General features: G+C 38.6%; 3 protein-coding genes and 1 long non-coding RNA gene across 6 annotated transcripts in view; 3 read left to right on the top strand and 1 right to left on the bottom strand.

The window, feature by feature from the left end:
• LOC128259135 (protein tipE) overlaps nt 1-18092 on the top strand; it is a 33602-nt gene extending 15510 nt beyond the window's left edge. For both annotated transcript variants that reach the window (XM_052991368.1, XM_052991455.1), the window contains exon 3: nt 15544-18092. In XM_052991368.1, the coding sequence (XP_052847328.1) occupies nt 15544-15613 (70 nt within the window). In that variant the 3' untranslated portion in view covers nt 15614-18092. The remainder of the gene's footprint in view (nt 1-15543) is intronic.
• Nucleotides 18093-18844: 752 nt separating this feature from the next.
• On the bottom strand, nt 18845-27277 carry LOC128259721 (uncharacterized). Of its 2 annotated transcripts, none has more exons than XR_008268086.1 (3): nt 27105-27277; nt 19178-19402; nt 18845-19121 (listed from the first exon to the last, which is right to left on the bottom strand). It is a non-coding gene; the product is annotated as an uncharacterized LOC128259721 (long non-coding RNA). The 2 variants fall into 2 exon arrangements; XR_008268082.1 differs by lacking the exons at nt 18845-19121; nt 19178-19402 and adding exons at nt 26049-26268; nt 26338-26590.
• LOC128259564 (uncharacterized) lies at nt 21106-21986 on the top strand. Its single transcript, XM_052992088.1, has one exon. It carries the CDS (start codon nt 21420-21422, stop codon nt 21915-21917), a length of 498 nt encoding a protein of 165 aa, XP_052848048.1. The 5' UTR covers nt 21106-21419; the 3' UTR covers nt 21918-21986.
• LOC128259343 (elongation of very long chain fatty acids protein F-like) lies at nt 25768-26945 on the top strand. The gene is made up of 2 exons (XM_052991697.1): nt 25768-26174; nt 26240-26945. Exons 1-2 carry the CDS (start codon nt 25947-25949, stop codon nt 26804-26806), a joined length of 795 nt encoding a protein of 264 aa, XP_052847657.1. The 5' UTR covers nt 25768-25946; the 3' UTR covers nt 26807-26945.
• Nucleotides 27278-27404: the final 127 nt, after the last annotated feature.

Below are 27404 nucleotides of genomic sequence, written 5' to 3'. Positions count from 1 at the left end.
ATCTTCCTGCCATTGGGCCTAAATAATTCAACAGGGTAGAAATGATGAATGCGCAGATTGAAAACGAAAACGGGAATCGAACACAAATACTCATCGCTAATTAATTTTTAATCATGAACAAGTGTCAATATAAATGGATCAATGCGTAACGCCATTTTGGTCTGGCCAACAATTAAGCACTCACATCTATCGATTGGGTTTCGACCTTTCACAGGAAATTGCACATGACAACTGGAACTTGTCAGCCGCTGCTTGTGTTTGTGTTTGTTTAAGTGTGTTTGCGTATGTTTGCGCGTGAGATTGACTTTCATTCGTGTGAGCGGTGAAAATTTACTTTGCTTTATCCCATCAATATTTTGTTATAATTAACCAAGAGACCTGGGGCTAAAGCTAATTTGTGACACAAAAACATATTTATAATTGGGTTACATTTGTGTTTATTTATTTATAATTTATATTCGTTTCATACGCTAGATAGCTTGCATTTAAAACGTTATCATTTTTATAACCATTTATTCAATTATCTATTAAATGTTCATTTTATTTAAGATCATCAATTAGTACCTGCAAACCATAACTTTAGAAATTGAATAAAAAATCTATGTGCATATTGCCAAAATTAATTAATCAAAAGCTATAAGGCTTGACTTTTTTACGCGAAAGTAGCTAAGATATAGAAAAAATGGATTTAAGACTTCAGCAAACAAAAAGTAAAGTATTTCAGTACATTTTATGTAACTAGATAAGACGCCGTCTTCTAAATCTAATTTTTAAGTTCCAGCTTTTAATCTGTGAGGGAAAGTTTACAGTAAAGTAAATTAATATTTTCAAACGCCAAGTCTTATTTGTTATACAAATCGAAAAGAAATTCGGTGAATTGAGACAGAAAAGTGGGAGAATATTTTTTCGTTATTTTTCGTTTTACGGGTCGACAGCTATTAACAAGATTGCTTTTGACTAAGAGTTTTTAGATGGCATTGCAAAATTTGAGCTAAGAAAAACCTTATTAGAAAAAATGCAATAAAATAACACGTACTCCTTTAATCCCCTGCAAAGCGGAACTCTATCAGCTCACTAAACTTCATCTGCCGCTGTCAAGTTCGAGAATTAACGGTCGAGTTAAGCCAACATTAATCTAGTCCGTGTCAGGAGAAACTTCGTTTTGTACTCCGCATCGGAGTATTGCGCTTCCTTGCGGACTAATTGATTTGTTGCCGGACTCACTGACTGACTGACTTTGGGCTGTCGGAGGAGTGAGATCCGATCGTATAATTGACATGTGCCTGCCTAAGCACCTTAAATGCCAGATTGCAAATGGCAGAAGTCGAAGAGCCCATAACAGAAACTTCAACTGGTGGATGATTCTATTTTATGGCTCGCTTTGACTTTCGCTTTCACATAATCAGAAACGAAGCGAAATATAACCGAAATGTGAGGCGAAATCAACTTGTCGTGAGGAGTTTGTGAGGTGTGGGAAAATCAATTTGTATGGCCTATTTGGGTGAGTGGTGGTAAAGTAAGGCAAAGTAAGTTCCCGCTAACATTGGTCACCTTTGTGGGGGCGTTGAATGGGGGCTGGCTACTTAAGCTCGTAACTCGCAGAGCTTCACACGAATCGGAATTGCCTTTTGCTCTGTTTATGGACATTGTTGCCCTTATTGTTGCTGCTATGGCTTTTTGTTGGGTTAATGAAACCCAAGGCTCCCTCAGCCAGTTCACTTGAACTCGATTTCCCTGGCAGCACATGCATTAGCCATTCCATTCCATTTCATACCATACCATAGCCAATGACAAACCGTGGAAAATCGAGGGTTAGGGCTTTCCACCACATGTGAGCGGAAATGGTCAGTCATATGCCGTGCAAGAATGTGACATGTGGAATGACTGACTGGCGATGACCCACAACACAAAGTTTCCGCTTCCCCAATTTATGCGCTCTTTACCGTAATTGGCAAGGCGCCGCGAATGTGAATGCAATTTATTTTCCCACTGTTTGCTTTACATTTTCCCCATTCGCCGTGTAAACAAATCGTTATCGCTTCGCAAGAGGACTTTGCAATTTCCTTACATTTTACAGGTTAAAGGTTGTGGGAAAGGTGCCTTTGCTTTTTCTTTTAATTTGTCCTTTTAATGTTTACTGAAACTTTTAAGCTGAACCATTTTATTCTTTTTTCGTTTCTTTTTTTATATATCTCAATCGTTATACTATGAGCATAAAATAAAGTTGCATTTGTGCTATTATAGGTATTGATAAATAAAGAACTAAAAAGTATTCTTTAAACTTATTTTGTACACCCATTTTTTAACTTATAAATATATTTGCAATTGTATCTATATCCTATCATCTCGGCTATTTGTTCTTTTGAAAAATTGTTTACTCTATAAAATATGTTCTCGTTCTGTCCTAAGAGTTTCGTTCTTTTACAGCTTCGGTAAAGGGTCTTATCTCATTATAATTTGTATTTTGTTAATTTATTTTCAATTTCCAACTCAAGTGGCAGCTGCAATATTCCCTTACAATAAAAATGAAGCCCCCAAAGTAGTTACCTACAGGACCTCTGATTATAGTGACAAAAACCCACCTCGCTTTCTTCGGGGGTCAATACTCGAAAAATGGCCAAAACGTAGCAATAAATTGGAAATTTTTGTACAATATTTGTTTTGCGTAATACGTTTTTCTAGCTGCCGCTGGCAGTCTTTGGGTTGTCCTTATAACTTTCACATAATTTATGCAGATCGACGTTACGTGCAGCAGCCGTTGGGTGGCAAAAGGGAAATGTGAAATGTGTAATGGGACGGGTGTATTGGTTTGGTTTGGGTGGCCGTTGTGAGGGCAGTGGAGCATTTAACATAGAAATAACAATAACAATTTAACAAATTGTCGCCATTGCTTTGGCTTTAGCTCCCTCTCGCTTGCTCACTGCGACTAAACGTCTAGCCGAGCAACAAAAGAAATTTACTCGCAATATATTTTACTTGGCTTCCTGCGCTATGTGTACGTATATATATTTATATGTGTATTTCGGTGAATTATTTGCCTGCCTAAAAGTTCCTCAAATTGTGTATGAATGTGTGTGAAAAGGGGGTGGTCGGTAGTGCCAGAACATTGGCAAAAAGGGGGAGGAGCAGTGGGCGGTCGGCGGCGGGCGGAGGCGTCCACCCACGCGACGAACGCCCCAACACTCGACCCTTGGCACAAAAGCTGGTTAGTCAGCCAGGCGACTCTTGTGTGTTTGTGTTGGTTACTGTTTCCGCGAGTATGTGTGTGTGTGTGTGTGTGTATGTGCGAGTGTGTGTTTGCTGGCCATACACACAAAAAAGCGATGAACTCATAAAAAACTTATGAAACTAATTTTGTTTTGCTTGCTTTTGCTTTTTGCTTTTACTTTTGGTTTCTGTTTTTGTTGCTATTTTGTATACCCCTTATAAAAAGAGTACAAGACCATATGAAATTTATGTGAGACAAAAACAATATATAATTTCGTGCTCTGGTTCAGTAATAACCGACTCTCTTTAGCCACATCCATAGCTAAAAATTATTTTCAAATTAAATACTTTTGGTCTATCTTTACAGAAAAAACTTATATAAATTCAGAACAGGCCAAAATTATTTTCAATTAGTAAAAGTGTTTTTCTTGTAAACAAATTTAGTACACTTATATATATATACTACCAAGTCAAAGCATTGTTGACTTAGTTACCAAGCTTGACCCTCTTAGGTAGGCAACATTATTTGTAACATGGGTAACTTGAAGTCGTGGCAATCAACTAAGTATATTCTAGTTTTTTCGCATTATTGCTGTTGCCTTTGTTTGGCAAACTACTCAGCAAAAGTCGCGTCGCCTACAAAACATCCACAGCGTTGTACCCTCCGTACTATTAAATGGGTATATTGGACTTTAATTTTAATTGCTTCTTAAATTTGTTGAACTCTCCGCTTTAGTTTATGGGTCAGCCAAAATATCTAGAAAACTTTTAAATTTATTACTTCAGTAAAATGTACAATTTCAGACAGAAAACAGGAGGTATTCTTAAGACGCAGGCATCGCGACTCTAAACTTTATGCTTGCCAGTGGCATAGAGAGTTGCCTTCGCCGACGCCAGCGTTGTTGTCCTTTGACTGTTTAACTGGCCCCGAGACATGCCAATGGGTGGGTGTTCCATAATAGCTGTGTGCATGTGTGTGTGTGTGTGACTGTTGGCTCATCGCTGGCTTTTGCACGGCATTTGGGCATGGCCAAGCCAAAAGCGTGTTTCCAGTCAACTTTTTGTTTTGGCCATTCGCTTGGCTTTAGTTTTTGCTGGCAATGAAACCGAAAATATAAAACCAAAGCCCAGGCGGAAAATGAAAAATCAATATTATTGCAAATTGGCCTGCGTAGCTGGGCTGCCCGTGCCCGTGCCCGTGCCCATGCCCCAGCCTTTCGGTAACCGGAAAACACCGCATTCGGATGCCCCACACATGTCCTTTGGACTGTTGCTATGCGATAGGGATGTGGCTCCTTTGCCGCTGGCCAACGACGACGTGTCAGCTGTGTGTCCATGAGCGGAATACTAAGTGCCCGACTCCTGGCTTCTGGTCGCACAAAAGGCGCCGTCAAGCGGAAATATTGCCATACGCTGCGTATGAGCAATGCGTAATTTTAAACACATTTATGCGCAATATTCTCGATTTATTCGTATTTTCCGTTTTTACTTTTGCTTGGTTTACTGTGTCAATCGCTAGCAAATTGCATAGCCGAGCTTAATGATGCTTATCGAACTCGGAGTTTTGTGCACTTCGATCTGCTTTTAATTCACTGCCTTTTACATAGGTCTCTTGGGGCCGTTTCCTTCTATTTGATTTTCGTCTCCTCCTATAGTAGTTTCTTAAATTTACAATTGAGTACGAAATAAATAAGTAATTATTTTGGTATTTATGTTCCGGCAATTCGCTAAATTGCTTATTTCACACATTATCAAACTCACGCGATAAGCTCTGCGCTTTAAATTATTGAGGAAAAGTAATTTATGTATTTTTATAGGTTTCAGTCAATTAAAAAACCATTAACCTTAAATTATATTAAAATTAACTGACAGTCTACACTTTATATTCTTACCACAAATAATAAATTTGCAAATCAATAATTTATTTTTCTTCATTTATGGTTTCACTGTAGTTATGTACAGTTTGTAGTAGGATAAGTCACTGAATTTATATAATAGTATGTATAAGAGGTTATAGATATGTTTTAGTTTGTATAAATCTATTATGTAAATGTTTATAACTAGAATTTAAGATTATTTGGAATAATCAGCTGTTATGTACATAGTTGCCAATCTGGCAACTCCGAAAAATGTTAAGTATCGGTACTGATCGCAGCCAACTTCGCTTTTATGTTAAAAACCGACGCTATGTTAACTCGGGAATTGCGAATAAGAACTAGAAGTTTCAATAAAGTGTACTTAATATTAAACCAGTGCAACAGTTTATTAGTTATATATTGTAGTACAAACTAAAAGCAAAACGAAATTCAATTAAATTAACATTGTTAGGTTAAAATCTAAATTGTTGAGTCATTACAGTATTTTGTTAGATTAATTTTAAATTAATATGGCTGCTAATAATAAAGGCTTTCTGATGCTCTTTTAAAGCTTAAAAGGTATGTCAAGGGTTTTATTATTACGAACATTATAACAACAAAATTTTAGTCAGAAGTTTGCAACGCAGTGAAGGTGACGTTTCCGACCCTATAAATTATATATTTTGTTACAAGAAGCTGTCATTTGAAGCATTTTATTGGTATTGTCTTGGTGCCCAAATTGAAAATCGCACAAAACTTTGCCATTTCCATAATGAAACTGATCAAACTGTAAGGAACAAGATTTAAAAACAATCCCTGTTAATTAATTTTGAAAGCCTTATTTGGTCAGTTGCCTGTTATAATCCAGCAAAAACGGGCGATGGCCTTTACCAACCCATCGGCAGTTGACAAAGGTCCGCCTAATCCAACCATGTAAGCTCACTCCCGCAAAAACCCAGCCATTCCTAAAATCGAGCTCATTGTTTTTCTATGGGCAAATGGCAGAGTCTGAGCCTGAAAACTTTTTAATTAATAAATCCCAATTAAAATGCAAAATGTAATATTATCCCTGCGTGCCCGTCTTACTACCAATTATTCTTTAATTTGCTGATTGGATTAGGATGCTAAATTGAATTAAGTTACCGCATTAACGAGCTAGAACTGGAGCGGAAATGGTTCCTAGAGGAGATGGAATCTATTTTGTGGCAATTAGAATGCTTCATAATTTATTTTTCCAAATAATTCCATTAAAAGCACAGAAACCGTGGTCTGATGAGATGAGTTTGGGCGACAACAATGCCAAAAGAGCAACGTCGGGGAACCTAAGCTCGGTAAGATAGAAATCATTCGGAGAAAAACTGCTCCAAACTTTTACAGGCAGTGATGAGGAGGGGTTTGGCGGGGTGGAGGGTAAATCTGGAAAATTCAGTGCAAAGTGAAGCGCAAAAAGCAAAAGCATGCCCGCTCTAAAGACACGGCGGCTGCTTTTAAGCACTTTTATGCTGATGCTGTGATTTTTTACAGCTGCCATTTCGAGGCATCTCCTCCAACTTCAAAATGGTATGGAATGGGATGGGCTGGCCTGGGATCTGATGGAATAGCTGGTGGGCTGATGATGGTGCGTGCGGTCGTCGCTTCCTCGACAAGTTGGAGGGATATGACGCAAGTCGATGGTCGGGTCGTTAGGCAAAACGAGTTCCAGCGCGACTATGCCAAATGATGTTTGACTACGGCAGCAGCTGTGCCTGCTCCACCAGCCAGCCATCCAGCCATCCATCCATCCATCCACCCATCCATTTTTAAGGGGAGACAGCTACGAGGGTATGCATTGAATTTTGTGGTAATTACAAGTAACTCACTCGGGCTCATTGACAAGCGAGTTGGGCTCACCAAACTTCCCCGTATGCCAGCTCGTGCTTAGCATACTTTTTGGCTAGCAAACTGCTGACTGAGTTTGTTGATTCGCCTACTCGTAATTGGCAACGCTCCACTTGGCCCATCCCACAGTGTTTGCGCTCACACAGGCCCAGAAAGTCCGCCCTGCATTGATAATAGAAATGGGATTAAAGCTTGTTTGCCAAAAAGTTTCCAAAATGTTTTCATATTTTTTGAGGCAAGCTTGTGGAAGCCTGAGCGCAACAATAGCCAGATTTTTCATTTGAAAAGTTAAGCCAAACATTTCGTGCAACAATGGGGATTGTTAAAACAGGTTTATAAAAAAAAATGCCAGAACTAATACAAATTATAAATTCTAGAAGTAGTTCAAAAACTGTCGTAAGAGTCATAAAAACGGATAAAGGCGTTTATTTTAATTTAAATTAAAATTGATGCTAATAATACATGTTATATAATATACAAAAAATGTATGACAAGGCTTTGTTATTACTTATATTAAATTTTTTAAAAGTTAACTTTTTTTAGTCCACTTGACATTTTTAAGAATATTTTTGAATTTATTTGAACTAGTCTTTTTCTATTTTTATTTCATTATCTTCCATTCAAACTATTTTCTTACTTACAAAAACGAAAAGTGTCTAATTAGAAGCAATCAACTAAAATTTTGCAGTGTCTAAGGATTTCATAAACTTTGATCAAGTTGAATGAAATCAGAGCAAACTTAATTGCTCTTGCCCGCTGAAAGTGCAGAAAAGATGCACCATGACATGGCCTACATATAATCCTTTAATGGATAGCGTTGCTCAGTCCTTTGTCCACAAACCTCTCGTCCTCAGCTTTATTATGTCCTTCCGAGCTGGTCTCTCTCTCAACTTTCCCAGAACTCCAAAGGAGTAAGCCGCAATAATTGAGATAAAAATGTGCAATTAGTGAGCAGAACGCGTTGGCTTCGCAGCTTTAGCTGCGGCGACTTTACGCAATTTACGTGGCCAGCAGAGCTCAGCTCGGGAAAATGGTTGAAAGGAGAACGAGGAAACGGAAAAACGGGGAAATCCCCATCCCCGGATGTGAGAGGTGCGCCTTGGCGTTTTGCCATTTGTGTTGTGTGGTTTGCTCGTCAAAAAATAAAAGCGAGTGGCGTGAGTTTTGCCTTAAACGCTGCATTAGCACCCGTCCGTAGGTGCTTAGGTGTGGTGGTAGCGGAACGGAAAAGTGGAAAACTCGGATGGCGGAATGCTGCTGACGCTTTAACTGTTCTGCTGCAGGCTGCAGAATTTCCCGCAACTTTCGGGGCAGAACACGTTTGGGGAAACCCAAAGCCAAGCACCAAACCCCAACGCAAAGCCAATCCAACCCCAGCTCTGCGGTGGAGCTCTGGCTTGCCCTTTGACCCGTGCGTTGTTGCGGGGGTTGAGAAGTGGTGCACCCGATTGTGTGCTCCTTTTTGTTTTATTTATTTGCCGCTTGGTATAATCACAATCGCAGCAGTGGAACAAGGACATGCCTTATTGCAGGGAGCAGCCGAAAAGAATAAAAAACAAACATTGTTGAGGCCAAATAAATATAATATAATAAAAGGACACCCTCGGGAGCGAACAGCAGCAGCAGCGGCAGCGGTTATGGAAATAAATATTTGTTAATGTTTTATTCACTCAACTGTTATGGCACATTCGTTTGGGAAATATTTCATGTTTGCTCTTTGCACCCACTCCCACGCCGGCATGCCATTAAGCCCCAAAAAGCCTAAAGGATGTGTGGGGAAGTGCATATAATTTATGAGTGGAACCCAGTTTAGTGTTCACCGAATTCGATTTAAATTTAAGCACAATGGCTTGGGTTACCACCTCGATCTCATAACTAAAATGTGTAATCCATTTGGAAGCGGTTTGTTGTCATCGCCCGGTGTGTGTTTGGCTGAACAATGACAATCCAATTAAAATGCAAACTTGATTCCAATCAACACATTTCAATAATCGCATTACGCATACGCCGCGTTGTCGCGCACTGCCAAAGCACAGCGAATTCGATTTAGCAATTAAGAGGGTTGCGCGTGGGTCTGGAGTGCGGACTGTCACGGAATGATTTTATTATGCGCGTAAGGAGAGGGAGGCGTCACTGCGCCACACACCAAACACCAAAAACCGAACATCGAACAGCGAAAACCAGAAATCGAAATGGAACTCGAAATCAATGCGGGAACGGCAAATAAATCATTTGACCGAACTTTTAACGAACATGACCCAAAATTAAATTCAGGCCCCGGGCTGAAATGATAGCCTTCAGGCCGCCACTCAACATGCTTTTCAACCCGGTTTGGTTTTCAGCCATCAAGTGGAAATTATATTAAAAGGCGAGAAATATGCGAAAAAAGGCGAAACCTGATGATTGAGCTGTGAGCGGAAATTAATCAACGGAAACTAAATTTCTGGGGTTTCCAGGGGTTTTTTCAGGATTTCCTACACTAAGAAAAATGTAAGCCTACAACTGGGAAAAAGCCCTTCCCGTAAACAAAATGGATTTGGTTTTGTAATTTTGAATGAAGAAAACTTCTATTTAAGCTCTTTGATAATACAAACATTTAACAGGCAACCAAATTAAAAAAAAAAATACTTACTATTTTAAAATGTTTAGTTTTCTTTAAATGTTTTATCATTAGTTATTACACGCAGTTCTTCTAAAAATAGTTCCTCTTAATATTTAAGCGATCATAAGTTTTGATTTTTTTTTAAATACAAGGAAGTTTTTCATACCTCCTGAACCAAGATTCCTGTATTGAATTTTGAACACGAGCTATTCAATTTTAGAGTAATTTAATTCTGAGTGCAGGTCGGCTGCGGGCTTTCCTGCACTCCTGGTTTCCGGCCACATCGATTGCATTTACACCGGCAATTGCGAGCCCATCACTCAGCATTGAGCAGAAAAAGTGTTTATTTGCATAAATCCCTTCCGACCAGTTTTGGATTTTTGTGTTCCATGAGAGCAGAATGGGTTTATTTATGGCCAGGGTACTAGACATCACGTAGCTGGTTTGATTAATGGCAGCCGGGCGGACACATCGTCTTCATGTCTTGGCCCGCAGGGAAATGGCCAAGAGTAAAACCGAGAAAGTTTTCACTACATTCGCCGAAGTTTGGAGCGCAAGGACAAATGATGAATGGTCGGTGCTTTCGACCAGGGCTACTTAATATCAATACCCCACTGTTGACTTGGCCAAGACATGCGCCCCGCCCTCCACAATCGCCCCTCTTCATTTGAGTTTGAATTCTTGTTTGTGTTCGGCTCGAGTTCGAATGCAAGTTGGCAACTGAAGGGGGCCACGCCCACGCAAATGACAAAACAAAAGTCAGCAACGCCCCAGTTGTTTTTGGCTTGAAAAATGCACCCCGACTTTTGTTTGACTTGGGGGGCATTGATTTGAAATGTCAGCACGCCAGCCAACCAGCCAACCAGCCAGCCAGCGATGACCTACAGGCGAGCTGTCATTGGAAGTGTTCAAGGCACATCCTATTTAGTACATATATCTCCCAGGACGAAGGACAGGCTCAACAAGTATCTAAAGTACAATGTATCTGCAGTTGCAGTGCCTTGACACACAAAACTTTGGCCAAAACGTCCATGAGCCAGTCACGTGCCATCAGCACGGCAAGGAAAAAGCCTAACCGAATATTCATTCTAGTTGGGAGCTTTATGCAAATTTATCCCCTCCCCCTCACCCATTAAACATTTGTGGGCGAGGGGCTGCCGAGCACTTCTCAAATCGTAAGAGACCTCGACGCACCACATTTTGCCAGCAACATCAACATCAACGCCGAGGACACAAGCGCTCAGCGCTTTCATTTGCATTTAAAGTGCTGCCATATGGCCAGCAATATCAGTGGGACAGACAACACCGATATATGACGAACCCATGGGGCGTTTGCCAGCTGCCACCCACTGGGCCAGTCGGCAAACCCCGTGCTTACATATATACGGATAAACAGAGAAAATAAAGAAACGGAGAAACGTGCCTAGGCATATAGAAGCTGTTAGAAATTTAAATACCGAGTATATAGGCAAGTGATTTTCAATGCACTTTTTCAGTTTGCAAACAATTTTGACCCTGACTGTGTGTTTTTGACACAGAAAAAAATAGTTGAGAACATGTTGTTCATTGAACTAAATTGTTTAATTGATTTTATTTTTATTTAGACAATATTAAAGTCATGTTTAAAAAGATTTCGATAGAAAAACGAAAAAAATAATTAAATTTTTAACTATATAAATCGATTATGCCAAAAAATTTAATAAATATTATTGTTCATGTTCAAATTTATAATATGTGGCACCAAATGTTATACAATTTTATATTTAATAACAAATGCTGCTTAGCGTTAAATTTAAAAGGATTTGGATAGGCGAACTTTTGCAACCATTGAAAGAATTTGATTTTATCAGTTGAAGCTTTCACAGACGAATGAAAAGCGGTCAGCCTGGCAAAGTGAAACTTGTAACGGTTGGCCAGGCTGCACAGATTTTCCGATTTCCCAGTCAACTTGGGCGCCAAAAACTTGGAGTTGTTTCTGCTCTGAGCTGACAGCCGAATCTCGTGTCCTCTCAAAAATGTAACTAATGAGATTTTAAGTTTCTCCCTCAATACCCACCTCCGCCTTACACTTGCCAGTTTTGTGTGGGTGTTCCGGGCGTTTTCAAATGTTTTTGGGTGTCGGCGTTTGTGTTTACTTGTCGCCTGCAGGCTGCGGATTTGGATAGGAGCAGAGATTCTGGCTCCGGCCCAGGTGCCGTGGCCCAAAGCCCCGAGCCCGCAGCATTCTGACCTCTGAGCCGGCCCTCACTTTCGCACCCCTGAAATCTGTCCGCCTATCTTGTTGTATCTGTATCTCTGTAGTTAAATCTTCACACTGAGCAGAAAAATAAATGCTAAATTAAAAAACAATATTGATTTAGGACCACCATTTTAAATACCTGTTTTAGATTTATTGCTCTTAACTTGTTGTATCTTTGAAACTAATAAGAAAAATCCAATAACTTAAATTTATATTGAATATTTACCGTTTTTACCTTACCTTTTTTGAAATGACGATTGGCACTATACAAAATATATCTTATATTCCCAAAAAAAATTCAGAGGAATTCAAAAAAGTTATAACCTTATTTGATCATAAAAAATTCATATTAGTTTTTTTTTTTTAATGTCTAAAAATTACAAGGATTTCTTACATCAAGACTTCTTTAATATAAATATTTCGTATTAGCTGAAGTTTTTGTTTTGAAATCCAATATTTCTATAGCTTGTTCCCATTTTGTTTTTCTTTTAAGCACACTTTTTTGTACTTCGAATCGTTTTTTCACCGTGTATATCTGCCTGTTGTTGTTTTCACACGCCCAAGGCTGCTGTCCTTGCAGCGCCTGCGACTTGTTACCAAAGTTTGTGGGACTTTTGGCCAAATGAAATTTTAATGTACCGTGTTTCGGGTTGGCCGGCCTATCCCCCAGTCGCCGGGAAGGCGTGGCGCGTGTAATTTAATTTACACCGAGCATTCAGCACGCCGCAGTGTCAGTGTCGCATTTTCAAATTAAATACATTGGGAAGTTATACAGTCCTGTGGCCGCCGCCTTCGCCTTTGCCTTTGCCACTCCCAGTCAAGCCTGCACACAACACACCTGTTTGACCTGGTTTTCCAGCTTTTTCAGCGTTATTCCTCTTGGTCTTGGCCAAGTGCTGCCACTGCTTTTGGCCATTTCACACTGCCAGTTGGCATTTGCATTGCTTGTTGCCGTTTGTAATAAGCTTCCTCTTGCCCCAAGGTTGGCCAGTTGGATGGAAGTTAATTGCTTAAAGTTGTTGTGCCTGTCCGCTTTGTGAGGTTACTACAGAAATCTCCCACAACTTTGGTTATTGTTGGCAACGAGCTTCCGGATGGGGCAAAACTTTGATAAAGTTTTGTGGGAACTGAAAGGAAATCTCATAGTTTTAATCAATTTCAAGCGTTTCCCTCCCCAAAGCTGTTCTGCAATATGCATGTTTGCAATCGATTTCAATCATAAATTCAATGAAATAGTTCAAGTCTTACATGCATGCACACGTGTGCTACAAAGTGACACAAAGCAACCGATAGATAACCGCAGGCACTTTCCCAGCTTTTCATGGTTTTTATGGCCCTCGAAACTAATTTCATGTTAAATGCAATTGAAAAAGCTTTTTAATTGCATTGGCATCCTTTATTTTTTCAATTGCAGTTGCAGTTGCAACAGCACGGCACCAATTTGTGCTCGAATTTTTTGCATTTTTAATTGGAACACAGTTTCAACAGCTTGGCAACAATTTGCCCACTTTCCATTTGCCAAGGGTTCCTGTCTTGTCCTTCGGTGCTCCCCTACTGCAACTGCATTCGCATGTTTTTTTTTTTATGTTGATGAATGGTCAACGCCAGATGGTGTCCGTCTCCCAACTTATTTCCCACCCCGAAAATGGAGCACTCTGCATAGAGTGCAATCACAGGACATGGAGCAACTAAGTTAAGTGAATACTTAAAAGGAAAGTTAAGGGCAGTTAAGATAGATTTTATATTCACTCATATATAGTTTTATATAAAAAGCTTTTTAATTAAAGATAATTAAGAAACGCTTAGTTTGTAAAATGAAAAAAAAATATACAAAAGCATTTAACGAGCAATTTCGTTGTACCTAAGAAGTCTAAATGTGTTCTTTAAAAACCGATTTTATATTATTAAATTCTTATAGAAAAATAAATACTTTACAAAGCTTATTTGTTTAGTAGATTGACTGAAATGATTAGCAATTAAACTACTGAGATTAATTAAAAATTGAACATACCTGTGAAACCTCTACAATATGCAAAAACATAATTAGCTTTAAGGACTAAATAATCTCTCCAATACATAATTCAGTTCAACATTTTAAGCTTCGATTTAATTATTTCCCTTAAGCGCATTTCGAGGAGTTGCCAACACTCGAAAGTTTCCATAATATCTTTCAGTTTTTGCTTGCTTAGTTTATTTTTGGTCCGAGCCGAACTTGCAGCAACTATTCTGAACTTTCTATGAAGTGGCCAGCAGAAGAGGGTGTGGGTGTTTGAATTTAAGTATGCAAGGATGGGGATTTATTAAAGGCAATCGCTGTGTTGTAAGGAGGTAGAAGGCAAAAACACAGCATCCATTCGAGAAATGAGATTTTTATTTAATTCAATATAAGATGCTAGTGCAAGCAGACGGATGGACGAATGCGATCATAGACAGGAGCAGAGAGTAAACACAAATAAAACTAAAGTAGAGTGCCAATAAAGCGAACAGCTAGCGCACAGCGGGGGTCATAAGTACGCGTATAAATTACATTTGAAATAGTAAACGAAAATGCGATTGTTTCGCATTGCTGTGCTTTGTTCTGCTCCATCCCAAAACCCAATCTCCATCCACTTCCGCTTCCGCAGCGCTTGTCGCATGGAAATCCCCTAAATACAATAAATTTCACATTTCATTTAATTCCATTTCATTTACAATGCGAAACCGAATCCGCAACAAGCAAACAATGGAGCTCCAATCCAGTGGGTGCCCATGATGAAGAAGCCGAAATACCAGAAGCCAACGGGGAATGGAGAAAAGCGGAAAAATCAAGAAAATTCAGACGAAGAAGTAGAGAGTAAATGGCATTCGTAGGTCGAGGGGTCAGGCAATGAAAGGAAAATATTTATGTACAAGAGTAAATGTTCGTGTGTATAATAAATAAATGTAACAATTGAACCGAATAAATGAAATCAGGACCCAGGAGCAGTCACTCCCGCTGAGAAAAACGCATTGCAGTTACACTGTGGGAGTATCAGGTGCATACAAATGAAACAAAACACGTGTCAAAATTGAAGTTAAATAACTGTGTTGAATTGCATGGTAACATTCTATCGAACAAAAATAAATCTAATACCACCAATGCACTTACAAACTTCAATCGGTATTTAACAACTGATACACAAATTATTCATACACTCGTTAATGACTTAACAATTATAAAAATGTTATCTCTACAATATGGTTTAAGGCAATTATAAGAAAAAATTTGAAATCTAACTAATCTTGGTTAAGATGTGTATTTTGCCGAGAATAATGCCAGGACAATGCAATTAGTGAGACACTGTTGACTGATGGGTAGACTGGAATTGGATTTTGTTGTTTGTGTGGCTTAACGTGTTGCAAAGAGCAGCAGCTGTCTGCCTGCGCTCGGTGTGATAAAGTTTTCGGCTTTTCCATTTCCCAACATCCTCATTTCTCACTTAAGACAAATGCACTAGCGTTGTTTCTCATACTTTTTCCTCTTTGCGATATGTCCTTTAACTTTTTATGTTTGCAAACTGAAGTACAAAGAAGTTTATTCGTGACTATGCCATAAGTCACGAATAAAGTTAAAACACGAGAAAAGAGTATTTGAATCATTAAATTTAAAAGGTATTGCAATAATTGCTTTAAGTTAGAATGGACTCTCATTAAATATATATCAAATATAGCGTTCCATTTTGTTTTTTAAATGTTATGAATACCTTACTCTAGTTCTAATCTTAAATTCCCTTCCATTACAGTGATACTTCGATATCGACGCGAGTGGACATGCTCACGCCTGCTATTGAAGTCTACAAGCCGCCCCTCTGACACAAGGACGACACTGTGGAGAGCAATTTAGGAAATCCCTCGACGAGTAGCGACTTTTAGCAGAACCTGATACCGATTTCTGCGGAACTAGCTAAGGATAACCTATTTGTTCTTCCAACATAGTGTCAACCCAATCGAACTTCGAACGAATAGGGGAGATGGTAGATGGCCAAAGAACTCGAGACACGACGACCGACACTATCAGAGGTTTTAGTGCAACTAGCAGAACAGAAATGAATCAGATTAATGTGACACAAACGAACACACACACACACATAAATTAATAATTGATCCAACTGAATAATTCCTAAGATTGATTAAATTTAGTTACTTTTTAGCGTAAATGATTTTTAAACCAACCGACGGAGACGGAGAAACCAAGAGAAATGTTAATCGGTTAATGAAATAAATCGAAGTCTAGTTCTAAGCAATGGCAGTGGCATGTATGTATTTGTATATCTAGCCGCGTATGCAATATACATGTGTATATGTGTGCCTGTACGAATTCAAATATGCAAATTTGGCAATGTGTAAATTTAGTTAAAACAGAATCATTACGGATGTAAAACAAAGGCAAAATAAGACAAAAAACACCTAAACAGAAAATGCAATGAATAATTTTTGTACTGCTGAAAGAGAAACCAAACCGAAAAACAGAACATTAACGTTAAGTGTACAATTTTGCATTAGGTAATGAATAAGTTTGTAATGCATTAGTAATTAAATACAATAAAATGTTCAGCTAATCACGAGGAAAGCAAAAGCAAACCCAAACTACAAATGCAACCAAAATAATGTTACGAAAATGCAATTGGAAATTCAAATGGAAATTCGGCCAGCGGCAAAAAACATTTTACGCTTCGGTTAATCGCTCCACACAGAAGTAGACACGCAACGCCCCGCCACGCCTCATTTTATATAGAATCCGCCCACATATTGTAACACCTACGACCGACCGACCATCAATCGCTTTTGGTTTTGCTGTAGAAATCGGGATGAAGTTCGTCTTAGACGACATTCACATGCCCTTCACAAAGTGCCCCAAGTTGAGAGAATTTGGTCAAATTTCAATCAAGAAATTTCTCGTATTTGCGTTACAGTTATTATGTTTTTTTTTTTTTAGCCGAAACTTTGTGGTGTAGTAAAATGTAGTAAAGGTTAAAATGTTTAAAGGATAATTCAATAATGAACGTTTTTTGACTGTGATCATTTGAATGATATATAGAGAAATATGATATTATTGAGTATTGTTGTTGACAACAAAAAATTACGAAAAGCAATTAACTTCTCGGTCTCTATTCAATCATCAATCAACCAGCACGCCAGAGCACATTTCTTCTATAATTCCCCATCAGTTTAGTGTAGTTAGTTAACACTCCCCGATAGTCCCACCCACTTGACCTTGACATTATGATTCTCTATGGTTTCGATACCTATCACACACTTACATACTCACACACTCACAATCGTGCTTGACAATATTTAATTTCCAAAAGGAGTTTTTCAATCATTCCATCATTGGCACCCAACTCACAGGACATGCTGCGCCCAATTTGTAACTAAATCCGCTTATTCTGTTCCACATTGAGATACAGAGGCTTTGGATATGTACGAGTACGAGTAGGAGTACGAGAAGAGATTAGGAGATATTGAATTTTAACATTTATTTGTATAAGCTGCAGAACATTGTTGGATTTAGAGGAACCTGCATAGTTTTTTGATATTCATGTAGATACATGTAAATGCCACTCACTAAACTTAAGGAGATAGCTACCGATGGCATCAAGGATAATTGCATTATATTTGTAATATCAAACTGTTCATAGTTAAGACAAGGCAAGCCACAGGAAAACAATTAAGCAAACAAGAGAACACAAATAACAACAAATGTATATAAGCTGACTAGAAAATTGATAATAGAAACTTTTGAAAACGAACTCAAATGAAGCAAATGAAGCTAAAACAAAGTGCATATAATTTTGATAGTTAAGCTAATTTTAATACATTTTTTAAGACACAGCAAGAGGGCAAAGGTTCTACGATAAGGAAACCAAATAGGAAATTTAAAACCAACTGAGGAGAAGCCGTGAAAATTATTCCATTTTTACACAACCTCAACCGGGGCTCGTTAATTGGTTTTGTTGTTACAGTAAATAATGCAATAAACATTCGCGTATTTCTTACTATTATTGTTATTATAATTGTTGTTATAAAGGAAATTTGAATTTGAGAATTGCACATTGATTTTTTATACACCGCAAATTGGCTTTGTCAGTGCAAGGAAATTCGTTTTATAAATTCGATCAACTTGAAAGCATGTCTGGCATTTAAAGCGGACACCACACGCATTGAACAATGAACATTAATTTATACATATATAATGACGAGAGAAATAATGGAAAATAATAGAACTAGAACGCATATTGAATAATAAATGAGACATACATATTATTGAAAGAAATTAAAAAGGACATAACAAAACGGATGCATTTACTGACGTTTTATTTTGTATTATGGTAATGGAAAATGGTTAAGTAAGTATATTCCAAGTATTAAGTTGAACAATTACGCAGCATTTCTACTCAAAATCATCAGGCAGCAGAAATTATGTCAAGCCATCGTCCGTCATTCCAGGCCGTTGGTTTTCCGGGATGTTGGATCCACCGACATGACGTTGGAGGTGGGATTGGATGGCGGATTGAGCGGAGGTTGGCCTCTTGTGTATCGACGCAGTCGCGAGTTTGGCTCTACCCACATCGAAATTAAATGAAGTGAAATGAAAACAAAGGCATCCATCGTTGTGGGAGGCACCAGAAGGCAACGCATAGCGGCACACACATGCACCATCGCAGCGCATGGAATTTGGGATGGGAAGGAGACGTACACTGTGCAAAACACTTTCAAAAAATCCAAAAAACTTTTAAATCATTTTTTTAAACACTAAAGATATTACCATAAGCTTTGTTTCATAGTAATTGTACCTTAATTCTTTATAGCAAATATTTGTTATTGGAAAAATAAAAGCAAAGAATTATGTAATTGACAAAACATTTTTTTTAATACTTATCTAATAAGATAAGTATCGTATTATAGTTCTAGAGGACATACATACATACATATACATATTTCTTTCTTTACCTAATTTTATAAAAGATTGATATACATTTAGAAATATTATATTAATTCGTAATATTATAGTTTTTAATTACAAACATATTTTAAGATCAGGCTTTATAACTTTTATAAATTTCAAGCTCTCAAGTAAATTTCCCCTGTGCAGACATTCTCGGCTTTATGGGGAAGCTCGTCCCCACATCCTTGCCACCAGATGATGTTTACACTTGAGCTGCAGCAATGGCAAACACAATCTACATGCCACAGCCCCCGCAACCTCGATGTGCCACCGCCATTCCACCGATTTTCCTTCGTCTTGTGCGTATGGGGGAAAAGAAATCGCCGTGGTTTTTGCGAAGCAGGAGCCACAGACTTCGATCCGAATTGTGTTTGCCTGCAAAACCCAGAAACTGAGTTAGCGGTCGCCCTCTGTGCAGGAATACACATTACCCGGGTGTGGAATAAAGTGGTTGCTGCGGACGCAGGGAACGATGTCATAACCGTAAGCCCCAGTTGATCCTGCATCGATTAGTCGGGCAGGAAGTGAGTTCCCCATACCGGATGCTTGTCCACAAAATCCTGCCGCAAAGTTGCGAGCACAAATCGTAATAAGGTCCCAGGACCTCGGGCCACGCATCCCTCAACAGGTTAAAGGTAGCCAGTGATGAAGTGTACCTAAGTATATAGGTACATAGTACATAAACACAATAAATATCCATTTATTTTAAGCTTGAAAGTTAACTTGATATTTAATATTGCTAGTTTATTTTACAAATCATCAGATAGTTGAAAATGTACCAGTACCAACAAATAGGCACAGGTCTTGAGAAAACTGTGGTTTCATTATTTAACTAATTTCAGTAAGTTAGGAACCCTATTTACAGGTCTTGAGAAAAGTATTGTTAAATTATTACATTTTATTTCAGTAAGGTAGGTATCCTATTTACAATAGTATTTTTCCTGCCAGACATGCAGACTTGCGCCATCCTTGCATAAAATCCCAGCTGCTATAGTGGTGGCACTAACGAAATATCGTTAAAAATCTGAATTTTCCGATATTTTTTCTAAAAATGTTCGGGGTGAATGACTTTTAATCGCATTTATTTATAGCATTTATTTTAAATGGGATTCCCTTTGTAAATAAATACGCATTAGGCTAAATGCGTTTTAATGTGCCAATGGAATCCGGCTATAACTTAGCCTTGAAAACGTATTATAATGCACGTTAAAAAAATTTCTTTGGTGAAGAAAAATATTTTAAGAGCATGAGATATATATTGTTACATAAATTAGATATATTATTGTCAATTGTGAAACTTTAAAACGAGCTGGTCCTATTTTTAGAAGCCCATTTTTAAAATTCCTGAAGGAAGTACCTTTCCCAACACTGCAGATATGCCACCAATTGATGAGTTTAAAGATGTGCAGGTTTTTGGGGTGGCGGGCGCATAAATCGCTCAACTTGGAGGAGCAATTGAGAGAACAACGAGCTTAACAAACTGCCAGAGCTCCAGGGGCGCTTTTTGTTTCCGACTTTGCTGTCTGTTCGGCTGCCGGGTGGAGTGGGGATAAAGGGCAGGCAGTTGGCACTTCAGTTGAACATGTTAATGTGTCACTTTCGTCGGATACCGGAGCCAGTTTCGGTGCGTCGAAAATGCCATAAATCAACACCCCGGCCATCGCCATGGAGAGCTATCGATTAGCCGGGGCTAACCTTCGGATTGGAGGCATGCGGCATGCGGCATTCGGGATGTGGCATGGGGCATGGGGCGTGGGGCGTAGGGGCGTGCTGCTGCAGCGGTAAATGCGGCCACCAATGCCTGGACAGGTGCCTCTCCTCGGTCCTTGGGCCTCAGTTTTATGAACTTGACTTTCGGTTAGCTAACAGCCATCAGCCATCAGCCACCAGGAACCTTCCACCGCACCCACTCCTCATCGCTTCCGGCCAAACACGAAACGGGTATGAAAATCCTCGCATGACTGCAGGAAATTACCATAATTTCAATTTAAGAAATTAAACGAATTCCGTTCCTGGCTGAAAAGAGAGCAGCGCCGACCGCCAAAAGAGTTGAGCTCAGACCCTAGCTGGAGGAGCTTGAGATTTTAAGCAGGGTTTTACCCACATGTTATGTGGGTGGCACGTGTAGAGAGACTTGGAAACCGACTAAGTCTAGCTTTATGTCTGTGTACTCTTTTTTCCACTATATTTCTTAGAGCCCTACGATGGTAACGAGTTTATAAAAATTAAGATTTTCGCTCCTCAAAATAAGATATTAAATGGGATCTTAATATATGTTTTATAGTGTAACAAAAAATAAGTAAGTATATATAATATATATACATACTTGGTACAATATATTTATGTATTGGCTCTCAAAAATAAAATAAACAAATAAAAACAACATCTAAAAGGTATTGTATTCAACAAAAAAATAATGCAAGTCGGTAGATTATTAGGGAATGTTAATATACGATTAATTAAAGTAATGTTAATTAATCGCAAGCCCAAAAAAAGTAGTGTTCATCAAAAAGTCTGAACCCTATAAAAATTATAACCTCAAAGAATATTTAATAGGGGGCAACCCTTTATAAAATGTGCTTTGAGGCTATGACTCGTTTTCCCATACTATCTGTTGACACGTGACTGTCAAGGAGGCATTTATTTTCTACAAATCATCGAGAAATTAACCCAATGGACCCGTTACGACGAAATCCGATTCTGGCTGTGATCAAGTGCGAGATGTGTCCCAACCGAGTGTACCACTTCGTGACAGGACTGTGCGCCCGCTGCCTGACCATTTGGTGCGGAAAGAGGCAGCCGGACGGGATGCGGTTCAGCCTGGATCAAACTCGTTCGGTCATTGTTAGCATGGTCCGGGGTCCTCAGGACCTGAGCCAAATGGACCCCGTTTTCAAGCAAGCGATAGATGAGGTCAGGTTGCAGCGCCTCCAGAAGGTCGAGCTTTTCCAAAAGTTGCGCCACCAGTTCCAACTCGGAGTGCTCCACACACCGTTTCACGATCCACAGCCCCAATTTGTCACCGAGGAGGGTTATTGGAATGTTCCGGAAATCGCCGATTCAGATTTACAGATGTTTCAGAACGAAGTTGACCTGCTGAGCGATGTGCCCCGGCAGTCACTAGCTGACCTTGACAAGAACAACAATGAGTTCGATTATTTTAACGATTAGAATTTATGTGCAAATGTTTTCCGTTAGACAGAAACAAATTTATTGCAAAATACACTTATTTTAAAATGATATATGAAGCTTTTAATACGGATTGAATAATTACTAAAATTATTATGAAACACCTATAAATAAAACTGTTATTTAGACAAAATGGATTTAGAATTATAGTTCTTTATAAGATGATAAATGAAACGAGTTTTCTCCAGGCAAATAATTCCAATCGCTAAGAAATGACTGATTCTTCAATGACAAAAAATTGGAATAGTAAAAAATATATATATATATATATATCTATTAAATTAAATATTATATTAAAATTTTAAATACAATGCATATTAAATTTCATGATTTATATTTTAATTATTGTGGAAAATATTAGATATAAAATAATCATTTTTTAATATAATAGCATATTTTGTAAGTTAAATATTTTTTAAATTCTAAATTAAATTTTCAGATACTATGCAAAATAATGCATACAATAAAATACCTAAAAACCGTAATCTATGAAAATCAAAAATATTTAAATTGTGAGCAATATATTTGGACTTACAACGTTTTATTAAATGGAGAATTTTTGATTAGTTTAAACCGCCTTTAATCGGAAACCAACATGTAAGCAAGTGTTAATAGGCAATTACCAATTCTGCTGTCGTGGAAACCTGTGAAAGGATTGCATCCAAAACTTCGTACTTGGCACTTTTAGTCGGTGTAATAAATTACCCAAAATCCATGCACAAACATTTCGACGGACTGGACGTTCAAGTCGAAACCAATTGAGCAAATTTGACTTCGAGGTCATCATTACCAGGCAAGAATGACTAGCCATCGGCCATCAGCCATCAAGCTCTAAATATCTCCAGGGGCTCATGGACATTTTGCTAATGAAAATGTTTATTCAAATTTACGTCAATGGATGTGTTTACACGAATGACCATCAATCTACATAAATAAACGCAGGTTCAAAAGCCGGGATGTATGCGTATGTGTCGCAAAGTACAGCGTATTGTCCCTTGCCTGGCATTGTTCAGCAATTTGTTTAATGAGAAAACTAATAAATCAAATGCGCCATCAACTACAATCAAATTTACTCTGGAAACGCCACCGACAATGAAACCACTTGTCCTTTGGATCGATAGATCGATATTATTAGTTAGGGAAAAGTTCAACTTAGTTCAACCAAAAAAAAAAATCATAAAAATAATTAAGTAATGTTCACATAAAATTAAGGTATTTAAATCAAGGTAATAAGTCTTTATATTTTAATACCATTTCGTTCTACGCTCTAAAGTGGTATGTTTTATTTTGGTTTAAGACATTCAAATAAAAAGTAACTCTATAATTTATTTGTTTTGCGAGATGAAATATAATATTATCAGAACGAAAAAGGAACACTTTTTATTCGAACAAAAACCAACTGATACTTGACCTCCTGAAGAGTTTCGTCTGCCTAGAGTCTGTCCCAAATGACGCGGATTAATAGTTTAAATACCAGATGGCCAAAGTCCAAGAGGCATCTCGTCAGCCTCTGGGGAAGACCCAGTTGGCTGCTAAGTGGCAGGATAAGAGGCCAGGCAGAGGACATTAGTCAAGTGCAACAGCTTTCAAATAAACATAAATTGAGCATGCTGCGCCTGGACCGAGGATGGTGGATGCAGGTCGAAGGATGTGCCAACGGAAGAATCCACGAGGGAGCTTGCTGCTCTTCTAGCCGCCTGGTGTCGTAATTAAAGGCAGTCGCGCAATAACGAAGAGAAATGTCCGCTGCCAAAGGAGCAGAGGATGCGATTCTAATTTATTTGTTTTTCTCACTTGAGTTTTATTTACACGGGCATTGGCATGTGAGTGGCATAAAGCGGAACGGACGGGGGTAAGTTGGGTGGTTTTGGGTGGCTTTTGGGTGGATTTAGAAGAGCAACTGCAACATGCAGCCGTCGTTTGTTACCTTTGTTTGTGAAAGTTCTCCGTGCGCCTTTCGGGGCCAGGGCAAAGTGCCAAATTGGCCTAATGGCGTTAATGCGAATACGAGTCGAGACTAAACCAACGACCAACCAACCAGCCTGCCCCACATCAAAGGTCGTTTACACAGATTCAGTGTCGGTTTCAGTTGCAGTTTGGGTTGAATATGCAGATGCAGATGTTACTGCACTTGGAGATTGGGTGCAGTTACCAGGGCAAAGCTTAATGGGCCCCCAATCCCACTCCCAATCGACCGAACACAATGCAATGCAAATCAAAGCACTTAAAAAGTTGAGCAATTTGGCAACGAATGCTAATGGAAGTCGAGGACACTCCTGGAATAGATTTCGGCCTAGCTTTTTTTAAGTTTTAATTCCTCAGCCTTGGCATATTCATGAAATAAAAATAAGGAATTGGCAGACCAAAAAAGGTAAAAGCCGAAGCAACAAAATGTTTAATGGTTTTTGCTGCAAATCTTATTGGTTTTGAAGCCCATTTTATTACTTGTTATTGTGCGAATTGCCTTATTTTTGTTTTTGAAAGATAACCAAAGCTTTCATCTCCATAAATAAATCAAAAGTTGTTTCCGGTAGAAAGCTGCTTATATGGTTATTCTATTTTTAAAAAATTCTCAAAATTCCATTCAAAGGCCAAGAAAAACTGCGTCCAGTGGATGCCGAAAATATAAAGTAGGTTGGACAATAAAAAACGTAATCTGACCAGATTAAGACGAAAAATCACACGAAAAAATGATGGCTTGACCTCCGGTTCCAGGTGACGAAAGTCTAAAAGAACAGATTTTAGAAAAAACTCCACCAATTAAAGAAGTCAAACACATATCGAAAATCTGTGATAATTAAAAACCAAAAATATGTAATACATTCAATTTCTGCTTGGCTTTATTTTCATGTTATGAACGCATCAAGAACTCGACTTTAAGCAAGTTTAACTAATTCTAAATATGCTTTAAAAAATTTCAATAGAATTTCGGGCTTTAAATGACTATCCGAATAATTCCAACAAATTGGACATTCTACACTGGAATCTAATTTCAAGGGGGGCGTGGCCGTATTTAGTTCAAAAATTTGTTTGGTTGTTACCACTTTGGTTGCACCGGATGTGCGTGATGCGGCGGTATTTGTTTAGATCCCATTTCCTCATCCGCTTCGACTGAAAGCGCTGCAGTTGCAATTTCGCCACGCCCACTGCGTAACCCGATGCGATTTCGCCCGCCAATGTAGCCACCACTACCCCTGAACCCCCGCCATGTCCTATTCAAGTTTCGCATGTGCGTGATTTTCGAACATTTCCAGGGAGTCCATTTAACTTTTAATGGAATTTCCATAATCATGTTCAAAGTTGCGAAGAACCCCGGCAATTTTCGTTTTATTAGTATTGACGAAAAGCACAGGTTTAATTTTCATGGTAATAATATGTAACAGGCTATAAAATGACAACGGTTATACATGTCATTATGGTTTTTCATGATGAACTAACTACGTTAACTGATTACAAAACAAGTTTTACACTCATGATTCGTTTGCGTTGCAAAAACGTTAAATATTATTTTTGGAGATATTGCCAGTAATAATAAAATTTTTAATAATTATTTTGTAGATACTGTTTGTACCAACTGTAATAAACAAATAGAAATCAAATCTGTTTAACACACATATCCATCATTTAAAAACTAGTTTACTGTAAGCTCAGTTAACTTAAAATAATATAAAATACTAAGGAACGAAGACAAGTGTTCGTAGATATTTTTAAAATCACTAAAATGAATTGTTTTCTTAGATTAATGTTGGGTCTCTTTAGGAAACTGTAAGGCCCATTCAAACTAAAAGTATCTTTAAAACATGAGAGGAAGAAAACTGGCCTTTGAATTGTAATTATAATTGCACGCTTCTGCCGCGTGCTTGGCACAATTAGGAATGGAATACCCTAATTTTTGTGAACCGTGCACACGACTAAATTACCATTTCAATCGGACACCTAAATTCTACATTGTAGAGCACAATAGTGATTAGTCGCATTTGCACCGACCCACAGAGAGCACACAGATTCGCAATGTTGGACCTGCTACTGGAGTTTCTAAACAGATCGCCGTCCGATCCAGTGCGTCTGCCACTCCTGGGCAGCCACAGACCTGTACTGATGATACTGGCCACCTACCTGGTCTTCATAAAAGTGCTGGGTCCCAAAATCATGCAAAACCGAAAGCCATTCGATCTGCGTGGCGTGATAAAGGCCTACAACATCATGCAGATCCTTTACAATATTGTCATGTTTATTTTCGTAAGTGATCTCTGGATATATAGTACTAATCATCGGTGACTAAAATATGAATTTTGCGCCAACAGGCGGTCCACTTTATGCTCGGGCCTGGAGACTATAATTTTAAGTGCATTAAAAACCTGCCGCCGGAACACGATTACAAGACCTGGGAACGCTGGCTCACCTACTCGTATTTCTTCAACAAGCTTCTGGATCTGCTGGAGACCGTCTTCTTCGTCCTGCGAAAGAAGGATCGCCAGATATCCTTCCTGCACGTCTTCCACCACATGTACATGCTCTACTTCTCATTCATGTACTTGTACTACTACGGCTACGGGGGCCATGGCTTCTTCATGTGCTTTTTCAACGTAATCGTGCACATCATGATGTACGCCTACTACTACCAGTCCTCCCTCAACAGAGATTCGGGGGTCGATCTGTGGTGGAAGAAGTACATCACAATCGTTCAGCTCGTTCAGTTCGGGATCATTTTGGGGCACAGCATCTACACCCTGAGACAGCCGGACTGTCCCTCATCCCGGTTTTCAGCAACTTGCGCTGGAAGCATCTGCGTTGTATTCATTATCTTATTTGGCAACTTCTACTATCAAGCCTATGTCCGGCCCAAAAAGACCGAACAAAAGGTCCTTTAAGTATCGAAATATCTGTGAGCTGTGCCTTTTGAAGATGTGCCTTTACTTAAGATCTTTATAGAGATTAAACTATTAATTTAAGATTTTAATAAAGCGCTTTTTGCAGAGCATTAATATTTGCCCGATTTGCAAGAATTTTGGTATGTGATTTTGGAAATTTAAAGTTTAACATGTTATCTAACTGTCCAGAAGTCGGACATTTTTGGACATGAAAAAAAAAAGCTTATTGTATGGATTTTGCCAATTTGCTTACCTCATTCTGAAACATCAGTATAGCTTGAATATAGTTTTTACTTACCTTCCCCACGCTTCTTTTAGTGGCTCGCTTAACACTGATACGATATACCTTTTCAAAGAGAACGCAACACTTTGTGCTTGCGTCAAAACAAAGGAAAGATTGGCTGCGTTGACCTGCACACTTTGGTCACTGATAATTGACTGTGTTATGTAAGAAAGTCAGCGTAAAACGAAATGTATAGTCGGCGCACACCTGGTAGAAACAATTTCCCCTTAAATAGATTTTACTTGCGTAAGTAAATTGTTGTATAATATTACGCACACACCATCGGAAGCCCGTAAATTACCATTTCGATTGTTA

Source organism: Drosophila gunungcola, chromosome 3R (genome assembly GCF_025200985.1).
Source record: "Drosophila gunungcola strain Sukarami chromosome 3R, Dgunungcola_SK_2, whole genome shotgun sequence".
NCBI lineage: Eukaryota > Metazoa > Arthropoda > Insecta > Diptera > Drosophilidae > Drosophila > Drosophila gunungcola.
The sequence above is the reverse complement of the archived record's forward strand: the minus strand, read 5'-3'. Positions and strand labels throughout refer to the sequence as shown.